The 12,211-nt window shown below is 41.5% G+C and overlaps 1 protein-coding gene across 2 annotated transcripts in view; it reads left to right on the plus strand.

Annotated features, from left to right (window-relative positions):
• The first annotated feature begins 549 nt into the window (after nucleotides 1-549).
• LOC144114816 (leucine-rich repeat protein 1-like) overlaps nucleotides 550-12,211 on the plus strand; it is a 32,319-nt gene continuing 20,657 nt past the window's right edge. For both annotated transcript variants that reach the window (XM_077648793.1, XM_077648794.1), the window contains exons 1-2: nucleotides 550-945; nucleotides 6,132-6,230. In XM_077648793.1, coding sequence (XP_077504919.1) covers nucleotides 760-945; nucleotides 6,132-6,230 — 285 coding nt within the window. In that variant the 5' untranslated portion in view covers nucleotides 550-759. The remainder of the gene's footprint in view (nucleotides 946-6,131; nucleotides 6,231-12,211) is intronic.

Raw genomic sequence — 12,211 nt, forward strand, 5'->3', positions numbered from 1 at the left:
TTTCATGCATCTATTCGGACACATTTTATGATGATAAATGGCCATAGAGGTCCACTTTTTTACCTACACTGTCGTTTTTTTTGTTTTTGTTTTTGATCCGGATGCCCAGCGTAGTGGTGCCCGCCCGTTACAAAGTGCAAGGCCTCAAGTATCTATCTATGTATCTACTAGCCAGTGTTGCATGAAATCATTTTTTCGCCAGTCTAGAAATAGTGCAGCTCCGCCCACCTACACGAACACACTTTTAAAACAATAAGCACGGTGCAGAAGTTTCTAATATCCTAGTTCACTAGTTTCTAAACAGCAAGAAACTCTAGGTAAATGGCTCTGCTTCGTTAGGTGTCTGTTTCTCGCCTCGCCACCACGCTCAGACGACTGTGTAACTTAAAGATCTGTTGAAAATATTGCGTTTTATGATTGAGTTTGAAAGGTGAGGGTAAAAGTTTGGACATTCTGCTATGTTTGCTGCGCCGTTGGCTTTTATTAGCCGCGGCCAACGTTGGCCACGGCGCATCAGCACATCTGGTAACCCTGGTGACAAAACGCGCCGTTTTGCGTTCTCAAAGTGCACGCAACCCTGACTTCACCGCTATATTTCTAAAGCATCGCGAGTCGTTTTTGCAGAGCATGTGTTGGGATACGGGCCATACTGCGCCTAATTTTAAAAACTTGCTAAACGAATAGTTCGTGCAGACAGCACTGCACGAAATTGGCTGGCACTGCAATTTTTAAGCGTAGTTCTCGTGCATTGTACTCAAGATGAGGCTAGACTGTGAGACCCAAATCTTTTATCGAATGCTGCAGTATCTCAATCACTGCGAGAGATCCATGAAAGCGACTTTCACGACGCTCACTCTCTACCGCAAGCCCGAGAAAAAGAAGTCCAAGCCCGTCACATTTTTGCTCCTCTGCACCGCGAAAAATCCGGCTGGGACAAAATACAGGGTAAGGCTATGTTTAGGATGTGGGCGCATCCGTCGCGAATAAGTTCTTGCTTTAGTCATTCTGTGGAAGAAAACTGAGCGAGCGTAGGAAATCATTCTCTCTTTACCTTGGCTGTAATCTTTCGTTCGCGTGCAGCTGTCTCATTCTATACAAGAGACCGGTTCATGCATAAACCTCCATAAAGCGAGAGAAGCAACTGCAAAGATGCCAAATTTATCGTGCTTTAGGCACAAAAATGGTCATGCGGTTCTTGTATATCGGTTCTTGCGCCCAAAGAAAATTTATCTCGCTTGTAGTGTGATTAAGTGCACAGCCGAAAACAGATGTGATGGTTGAATAGAGTGAAAATTTCTAAAATTAGGAGCGCGACAACTTTTACCAAGAAGGAATTGCAGCTGCTAAGCACAGTGAAAAATGGGTTTAACTGAGCAAGAATAATAGCTGCGCTATTTCAACCATCCCGGGTCCATTGCCGTCTGTCATATTTTCGAATGTCATATTTTCTGCTTTGTCTTGTATTTTTTTCTTTTCTGTGTTTGTAATAATTGTGCATGTAAACATTTGTATTGCTTTGCAAAGATATGCGAAAATCAATCGCATGGATGTCCTTTTCGTCTTTTTTTTTCGTTTTTCTCTTTCAATAACCATGGTTTCATAAGAATGTGTAAAGTTACTTGCCTTTCTGGTTTTTATTTCGCTTTTATATGACCACGTGATTACTGTACTTGTTAACCCCCTCTTCCCCCCCTATGTAATGCTCAACCCAGGGCCCTTAAGGGATAATAAATGATGATGGTGATGATGATGAACCATCGATTCATCACCATGTTCAGCATGCTTGTCCTCAGCGCGCGCTTAGTTATAGGAATTTCTACTTTTAGAGAAATCAAAACGTACGCTTTAAAGCGTACGTTCTGGCTTCATTTGCTGAATTTTCGAACTTCTAGTGGAGTAGTACAGAAAAACACAGAAGGCACTTATCTTCTGCTCAGGAGACTGAACTGTATTGGCAGCGAGTTGAGGAGTGTTATGGTGTCTCCAGTGAGGCAGTTGTTGGCTGCACACATTTAAGTGGTTCACCCATTACACCACAAATATGGCCTTAGTAAAAGATTTCAGTCAGTCAGTTGTTTTTGTGGTTGACAGTTGCATCATAAACAAGGAACAGTGCATTGTTTTTCACAAATTTTTGTGGTTGTAAGTTGTGCTAGGTAGTGATAAATGTGATCACGACTTGCAGCTCAATGTTTTAATTATATAGAAATAGTAGTAGATTGCTTTGCTGCATAAAAGTTGAGAGCTCTACTTCATCCCGAAAGTGGTTTGCAGCACTGTGAAATGTAGAGCTCTCTCATTTAATCTGGGTCAAGGAAGACAACAAATAGTCCCTCAGATATTTGTGCAGTGTTGTGATGGTTTTTGAAAGAATTAATGCAGTAATTGAAAAGGTAGTGTATGATGATGTTTTGAAAGTACGGTGAGTGTTTCATTCACTGGTTAAATTATCACTGAAAGTCCGCACAAACACTGCACTGCAGAGGCCTGCTGCAAAGCGGTGCGCTGCTATTTGTGTACATGGCGTTTGCAGCAGCTCGACACTGGTGCGCTTTCCTTCTCAGTGTGGAGCCACCAGTCGCGGGGTGAGGGGTATGGACGTTTTTCCAGTGCACGCCGTTCTGATTGGCTCAGCTCGCTGCTGCCTTCACAGCGCTGCAAAACGATTGTGATGTAGGCAGAACTGATTCAAGGGGCTAGCACACAATTCTAATGTTTAGCATTGTTTATAAGTGCACTGTGCTGCCTTGTCCTCAGGTTTTGTACTCGTCACTAACCTGGCAGGCATTTTTCCCCTCTTTAGCACAAGCAGGTCAAATTGCATGGGCATTGAATCACATTTTGTATAGTGCATCTTACTGAGATAGCAGGTTAAATGTGAGCTCAAAGGCCGACTTTTTAACTGGTTATTTGGTGAACTCATTAACATGTGATGCGGAACTTTGCAACTATTGGCCTTAGATTCAGAGTTGTTATGAAGACATAGTGTGTAGATATAAAAGATGTATGTTGTAGATGTCAAAAAATGCTTCAACTGAGGTATAACGAAAGGACAGCCTTTATCAAAAATATACAGGCCATTAGGTTTTCTTCATAGCCATGCAATGTGCCTAGTTTTGCATTGTTGCCACTCCAGATCTCTCAGGTTGGGCTAAACTATGATCTTTACTCTGCTTAGGCTTAGGTGCTCATGGTATACCTAAAAGAGCACCAATATATCGTCTAGTAGCCACCTGCTGGCCTGTATGCTTTTGAAAGAGGGTGCACAAGACTGTGTTATGAACACAGGAGGATAGAAGCTATGCGAGCCATTGATACCAAGGAAAATACCGGAGGGTTGTTGCCCTCCAGCCAAGAGGAAGGTTCAGATTCAGAGTTCAAAATTTTGTTGAAGATGAAGGGAACAGCGGGCTTTTCGCCATCTAAGCACATTTTTTCTTCTGCCTTTTTGCATTCTATGTGCAATAAAAAAAATTCCTTCTTTGCCTAATAGGGTACAGTTCCCTGAGCTTTCAATTCAATTCAATTGTTTATTTCCATTTATTCATATGGAGGAGGCCAAGTAAAAAAGCTGCATGGAGAAGCCCTTGGCCCCTTTTACAAGCAACAGCACAGGAGCGAATGCACGCACAGTCTCTGTGGCGATGACAAAAATGTGTTTTTTTTTTACATGACAACTTTTCAAAACACACGCATATCAGTGAAATTAATACATGGTGATAAATCATGGGACTGCCTTGTTTCCACGGGAAAACATTAGAATCTTGAACATGGCATCGATTTTCACGTGAAAACATTTTGAAACACATGCACACACAGCAGTAAAATTAATAAATGGTGGTAAAGCATGGGATGCCTCGTGTCTTAAAAAAAAAAAAAGGTTGGACATTTGAGTGCAGGAAGGGTTTGAATTCTGTGGGTGCTAAGCTAAGAATACTTGCGCTTAGAATTCCGAAAGAGTTCAGGAGTGCAGGCTAGCCATGGTGAAGCATAGCCCATAGTTTGTTCTAGTTCGAGTTATTTGGCAGAATTTCGTGTGCCGTGCGTAATGCAAAGGTATTATTTGGCGTAGATTTGAGGTTTTTGCTAGTGTTTTGTTATTCTTTCTATTGCCATAATAAAAGTGTCGCAGCAAATTATATCTACACCTGTTGAATTTTTAGGATCTTGTGTTTTTGAAAGAAGGTGTGTTGTGTGTACGAGGAATTTCCAGTAATGTGCAAGGCCTTTTTTTTTTTGCAATAGAGAGAGAGAGGGAGAGAAAAACTTATTTTGCTTGGAAATTTTGGTTGTGGATGGGTGGAGCCCTGTGGCTGCTGTGGCGGTCTTGGCCTAGCCAATCAGCTTTCACTGCTCTTCCAGCCTCACGCTGGACAGCGCTGCCTCCCACCGCTATGTTGTAGCATTTTGTATTTGGGAGCTGTCGTTATATTTTTGCAGCCCCATATGGTATGATGTCAAGTCAGTTTGTCCCCGTACCAGGGGCATAGGCCTTGATATTGTGTGGGGTAAATTTTGTTTAGAATGTGGCAATTCTGAAAAGTGTTTGTGTATAATTGTTTCCAGTGAACTGACTGTTCTCTATTGAGCCTTGGGTGAGGTTTTGGGTATCACATGCGCATTCCCCGGAGATGTTTGAGGGTAGTGGGGCACGTTTGAGGGACCAGCGTGGGTTCCTGTTCGCCATTTGCTGCTTGGTTGGTGTTACCTGAAGTGACGGCATCTGCTACTTGATTGCCCTTGAGGTCGACTTGCCCTGGAGTCCATATGATGTTGTGACGCGTCTCTAATAATAACTTAATGAGGTTTGAGTGAGTTATTGTGCCTCATACTAAATAACAGTAATTTATGTGGGAAGCGAACAGTGATTTGTAAATTAATAATGTTACTGAAAGTATAAAACTATAGCGATTTTGATTAATGAACCATACTTTTGTGACTAATTTTTTTTAAGAACAAAATTTACATGGTCGTTCTATTTAAGCAGGTTGGAAATATGAACTTGCTGTGTAGAGTTAAAGATTAAGATAAAATTTGATGGTACTTGCATTTCTTCAGTGTGGAAAATGAGAACTTTTGTTTCATTAGCATTAACTTTTAGACTTTTTTTTGACTAAATGCTCAACCCAAATGGACGATCATTTGCCTTACTAATTAATTTGGTTGGTGAAGCTTATAGTATAGATGTACTTGTATCATCGGCATGCATTATGAATTTTGCATGCTCCTGAATGAAGGTAATATCATTAACATAAAAGCTAAGAAGAAGCAGGCCAAGAATGCTTCCTTGTTGAACACCTGTGGCTATTTTCATTTACTAAGAATCCACACCATTTATACAAACAAACTGGCACCTGCCCACTAGATGTGATTTTATGGTTTTGTATGAGAGACCCGTGATTTTATACCATTCAAGTTTTTCAAGTACATGTCTACGGTTTCTGTGCTGAAAAACCTGTCAGAAATCAACACATATATCAGTTGCTAAAAGTTTGTTGAAAGTTTTGTATCAGGTATTGTTTTTAATCAATCAGCACCAGCTCTGTTGGCTTATTGTTTTGAAAACCTTATTCAGCTGCTCAAATTTTGACCATAATGAGGATATTGATTTTGAATAGTTTTTTCGAGATCTTTTGAGTATATGGGAATGAGAGATTGGACAGTAATTTCGATTGTTTAGCTTGTCACCTTTCTAATATAATGCTGCAGTCCTAACAGTTTTTATTCTGCCTGGAAAGGTACCTGATGAAATATAGATTTCTGCTAGCCCTACCTGTTTATTCACTTAGCATGTTCCCTTGTTCTCAGACTTCTTTGATCGTGTGGTAATGGAAGAGATGCAATGATGGCCATTGCAGCCGAAAGCTTCCATGTTCACCCTGCAGCCTTAAAAAAGGGATCCAGGTTGGCCTGAGTCACAAGGGCTACAGGTATCACAGGGGCTGGGCACTCTCGAAATTTTCCACCTATAGTTATCATGGTGGGCCTAGGAATGTGAAAATGGGCATACTTGTGGAAGAACAGCATGCAGTAATGGCGATCACTGTCAGTTCTTGTCTTGAGGGAGGAGATAAGTTTGGGAGCTTTTTTATTTTCTGCTTTATTGACCTTGAACTGTGATTTATTTGCAGGTTGACAGCAATATTGAAGGACTCTTCACAAAATTTGTCGATGAAGGAAAAGCTAGAATTCGGATACGAGAGCCAAAGCATGACGTGATCATTAGCAAGGTAAGCAGTAGTGAGAGGTATGACGATTACTTCCACCATACTGTATCTTCACCACCATTATCTTCACCAAGTTAGGTATATTTCTGCAGGGCATGATGGCACTTTTGTGTTGGCTTTACAATTTGCAGGCTTTTTATGAGTTCATACTTCTCCTGACCAGCTCAAGTCAGTGCATCTTGTGTGCACAAATCTCAGTCTGAAAGCCCAAAGGAACTGTTAGTTATGCCATCAAATTGTGAATTTTGCTTGAGAAAACACTGTCATAAGTGTGCCCGGTAAAGAAAAGTTTTGCATTAAAGTGGAAAATTTCTTAATATTGGGAGTCATTAAAGTTTTTCTGAATAATACTAGGATGCAGTGTTCTTGAAGGGGCCCTGCGACATAAATCAAGCATGAGTTCTTCATTCTTTGTATGCAAAGTAAAAAACATTGTGATGCCTGAATGCCCAAAGATATAGCTGAAATCGTAATATTTAATATCTAAAATCTTCTCCAGAAATGCTTGCTTCGAGTCGACGGTGTCGCAACGCATTAGCCATTTTTGGCAGCGGAAATGAGGTGGCATCTAGTTTGGGTGCTGCCTTTCCGATTGGTTGGGCATCCAGTTTGAACCTTGTTCCTTTATACTCATGAAATTGATCAAAAATATTGTGTCTCTGAGTGCCTTAAGCTTTTTGCATGACACAAAAACTTAAAAAAAGCAGGGAAAGGGAACAAAAACTATCAAGTTTGAAGCTAGGGTCAACACTTTCCATTTCACTTCAAACTTTCATGGACACCAGTGATGATGTAGTTGAAACCACACCAAGAAGGCAGCAAAGTAAAAATAAGGAAAGCCAGTCCATCAACGCACCTTGCCTAAAAATATGAAGTGGAAAGCCAGACAAGAGACAGGATGCAAGGTTGTAGAAGCGGGGAGCAGTGTCCGCCTTCCAATCCTACCAACAAAGAAACATCAGGGAGGCTCCTCTCTCTAATTACTCAGCCCTACCCTGTCTGCAGCATGCAAGCTTCTGCTGCCCGTGTGCCAGGCGCGGTTGTGATTGGTAGTACCCAATCTCCTCACTGGGTGAGTGAAATGGGTTAGTGAAATGCATTTTCGCCTGATCTTTTTATTTTCAATTTTCAAAGTGGAATAACTTTAGTTTGAATGCTCTGATTTCAATAACTCTTTTTGCACTGGTTTCTGGAACACATGATGAATCCATTTAATCAGAATAATCGGCACTGAGGAAAACTTCGCGGTGCCCTCTCAACGCATAGTCCTGCAGACATTCTGCGGACATTTTTTGGTGTTTAATTCAGAACGAAAGTTTCATTCTTTTTTGGTCTGGTATTATTTTCAACGAACGAGTTACTGACTTTTTTTTGTGGTGATCTAATGTGATAATCTTTCTTATGTGGTCGAAGTCAGTTAGAATGTATCTCGGTGCTTTTGTCAGCATGAACAGTTTGTTTATCAGTAATTATTGTGAGTGCAAAGGGGATGAGATTTTGAGGTTAGGAATTTTGCGGAGATAAGGTAAGGTAGCTGCAGCTGTCACAGGGCAGGGTTAATTGGAGAGATACGGAAGATGCCTTTGTTCTGCAGTGGACGTAGTCAGGCTGATGATGATGATGAATCATGCAAATGATAGTCCTTGGAGCTGAGCGTGTAGACGGTTTTGCTGTCATCATTAAAAAAGTGACTCAAATTAAATGACATAGCCGACAGACAAAAACTTAGATGGAAGTATACATCTAAGAACTGGGTTGACACGGTATCGTTGGGTTGTTGGGGTGGATTGAGCGAGAGGGTGCGGTATCACGTGGTCCGCATGTTTATGACAGCGATGGAACTGCTGCTGAACGGTTGTGGTAGCCAGAATATGGTATTTTTTTCCGTGATACCTAAGCACGGTTTCGTGTCAGTATCCTACACGCAGTTGATATACCTACTTAACCGACTAACTGCTTTAAGTGGGTATGATAGCGAACAAATGGTGCTTAGCTAGCAGGTTGCAAGGAGATGGTGCTTACCGGTCTGCAGAGGCGTGTAAGCTCGTGGAGCAATACCTCAAATCGCACGACTGCGCTGCTTATCCAGCAATTCCCTTGTTGCATCATGTCCCTGGCTTCCCTGGTTAGTTAATTTTGAACTTTGAGTGTAACTCATGCTTAACATCGAGCTCTAGCTTGGCTTTGCATGCCAAGAATGCTGATCTTTATCAGTTAAAACCAAATTTAAAAAAACTGATTTTTCTGTGCTTTTATCTGTTCTCTGCAGTTCAAACCAAACAGCCCAAACTCTATTCATAAACTTGCCTGGCATAAGTTTTTAAGACATTGACGCATGTGTACATCATTATCACTTATCTGGCTTTTTGTGCCCTGAATGCCCTTGACTTCCCTTAACACCTTCAAAGCTGTTTCTCCGGTGCTTCAGTGCACATGTACACCTCTTTATTTCCGGATAAAACTCAATTTTTCCCAAATTTTTAACCACAAATAGTTCCTTAAAAGTTGGGTTAAATCTAATATCTGCTCATAAATTGCTTCCTCGACGTGTATTTTTTCTGCTGCAAACTAATAAACTAAGGCACTGTATAGATGCCAACAGCCATCCTAAACCCATGTGAGAAAGGTCTTCATAGTTAATTATTGGTGAGTTCATGATTGTGAACTTCATTTTAGATGTCACATGAGGCAACGCTTTTCCTGCAGATCAATTTGAACAGTGCTTGTGAATAGGGAACTTTTGAAACACAGGTTGATGTCATTTTACTGTGTGCTACCTATATGCCAGTGTTGCCTTTAATGGGTCCTGAAACACACTAGAGAGTTATCGCACAGTGGTGATGCACTAGCATAGGCATATACCAAACCAGCCAGGTGGCCACTGCACATCATATTTGCCACTGCACATGTACAGCAGGTGCGTGATTGGTCCAGTATGTCTCCACTGATGCTAAAACTCTTTGTTTTACTAAATTTTCTGAATATGTGTGGTATTGAGGGCTACCGCTTGTGGAATAAATTACCACAAGAGTTTTTCGAAGTCTATTTGTTATCCATAACGAAAAATTTCATAGGCTTCCCCTCTACTCTCGCTCTTCCTACTGTACTTGAGCGTACATGCAATCACTGACACTGCGAGGTTCTTGTGGCACTCCACCTGGTGGCTGCTTTTTTGTGCTTTTTTTGTATGTTGAATGTGGTTATTGCTCGCTGAGTTGGACAACTTTGCAGGAATGCTTGGCCTGCTTTTCTGCCCCTCTGATACCATTAGCAGCTGCTGTTAGTAATGCGGAATGAACCTTTCCAGCTAACATTTGTCACCTCCTAGTTGTTACTGAAAAGCAATGGATATGACACCTTATTGGTGAAAAAACGTTGGTAGCGTGCAATGGCACAGGAAGGGTTAGACAATTTTCGGCGTAGAATTGTAAGTTTTCATCTATACATAGGATAGCTATGTTTAGCCAAGATGGTGATCTGTGCGAGGTGTAACAATAAGTACAGATTAGTACTTACAGTGTGCAAAAAAATGTTTCAGGGCCCCTTGAACAGTGGGCATTCTAAATTTGGACTGTGGCATTGAAAGGTTGGTCTCATCGTTAAGAGTACACGTAGCAGTTGTATGAAAGGGAACACCTGATTAGCATTCAATCAGTAGTTAACACCTGTATGAGCGACAAGCAAACTCACTTTCTTTCTGGATAGTTTTCTTCAAGACAAATAAAACCATACAACATACAACAGGGTATTGTAGTTGGTGAAGTCCAGAAGGGCGTAATGAGCCAAATTATGTATTACGAGCCCCCTCATCTATGAAGCAGCGTACCTCTCATCGTGCCTGTGAGCACTTGAATCTTCTTCCACCTTGGATGTAGTGAATATAAAACATTGACTCACAACCTGTGATATGTGAAGGTAGGAGGTTACTACTCCTGGTCTTGCACACAGAATTTCTAGCCGCTGACTTACAGGTTAGACACTGTGTGCAACTGGCCGGCTTAAAGCCATGAGCAGCAGTAGGGAGATGCAACATGGATGGAGAAGAAACAAATGTTACTGGCAAGGGGGCTCCAGCACCTCAATGCCAGACACCTCTAGGGCCAGCGAGCTGCATGTCTGAGACCCCTGTTAGCAGGTCCTAGAACAGGCATGGGAATGCTATGAATGCGGATTTGTAATGAAATCTTGTGGTAAAAAATAAATCTGTAAAAGAGTGAAGAAACGAAGGCTTTCTGTAAAAGCCTTACTCACCTTAAAGCAGCAGTACTGGTTGTGTTCCTTCAAGATCTCCAATAGGTGACATGTTTTGAGGAATTGCAATGCTTTTAAAACTCCATGAACATGAAACACATGCACGCTTCAGGTGCACGTGGATCAGATGCAAAAGAGCGCATAACAACAACGATGCACGTGAATAGCATCTGCTCAGCCTCGAGTGCATGAGACACCTGATCACCAGAAGAAGCATGGTTTTCTAAATATGCTTGCTCCATGAATGGCATGGGGCACTGATGTCATCTATTACTCTTTTCATGAGATTAAAATTGTATCCGTCAGATTTGGTTTCAGAGCCGCCAATTTTTTGTCACATATCATCTTGTTGTCTGGCAGTATATCTGATGCTGCTATGCTGTACTACTTGCATGTGTGGCTTGTGAGAAATCGTGGTTCTTTGTATCAGTACCTTATCTATGTTATGAGTAATTTTTTTTTGTCTGTTTTACCTCATGTGCTTGATCTTTGGTGTACATTACTCATAAACAAAATAAATTTTTTAAATAAGTTTTTTGGCAGATTTTACTTTTTCGTATTCAGTCATGCTTTGCAAGCATATCTGTTTACTCACTGATCAACCCACTTTCATGATTCGTTTAACCAGTTAGAAGTTGTAACATTTCTTGTTGAGAGCTCATTTGTTAAACTGATTATGATTCCTCTGCCAGCATCATGCCTGGCCTCAGGTTTGTCCAGAACAAGATTCAAGTGGTGAAGTGAGCAAGAGTGAGGCAGCAAGATCTATTTTTTAGCTAGTTTTTGGTGACCCATGTATAAACCAATGATAAAGTGGCTAGCACACTTTGGTGCATGTTCTCTGGAACATGGCAGTGCAGGAGCTGCATGGAGGTGCTGTTTGTTAGGTTTGGCCAGCCATAGCTGTACAAGAAATTGCAAGTGTGTTCTATGTTCCCAGCCTCCACGCACTTTTCTGCAAGCATTAAATGTTGCCATTGAAACAATCCCTGAAGCGCTTATGTGGGCCCATCGCTGTGCTTCTTTCTATCACTTGCCATCTTCTATTAAGAGTGTGGAGTAAGTATTGCCTCCTGGTAACTTTTTTTTTTTGGAATTGAAAATTTTTACGCTGATATGGAGGCTTGGAGTGACCTCTTCTGCACTCTGTCTATGCACTTTATCTCTCTGCATACTATTGTAAAAGAGTGTGGGCAGCTGTTGGTGACACCAGTGGCACAGTGCATTGCTGACCTCTTAGAGCACTGAGCGTGTACTCTTCAGGCGTTCATTCATCTTGGAAAAGAAAAAGAATTCGTATGGCGCAGTGTCTGGGCTGTAAGGTGGATGAGCCAGAGCAGCTACCCTTATTCTTCTGTGACATCATTTGGAGATTAGTGCACTAGGCACGGAAGTGCATCACTGCTGGTGGACACTATCAAAAAATGATGCTTTCCTAGGATAGTGATCATTTCAGACTATTATATCAATGTAACATCTTTCAGTTCTATCACCTACTAAATAACCTACAGCCTGGGAGGCAATACAAAACTTATTGAGCACCCTTTGTATTATGCCAGGTGGTTTTCTTCTTATCTCTGGAAATGAAATGCCAGCATTGGCCAGGTTTCTTGTGTAGGCGGAGAGGAGTGCATCCTTCACAACCACATTGTCAGGAAAGGATGTATGAAGTCACATAGCAGTGGCTGTTAGGCTGAGGAGGCTATGTGTCACACGTGCTATGCTCCTTCTTT

This window comes from Amblyomma americanum, chromosome 1 (assembly GCF_052857255.1).
Source record: "Amblyomma americanum isolate KBUSLIRL-KWMA chromosome 1, ASM5285725v1, whole genome shotgun sequence".
In the NCBI taxonomy this organism is placed as follows: Eukaryota; Metazoa; Arthropoda; class Arachnida; order Ixodida; family Ixodidae; genus Amblyomma; species Amblyomma americanum.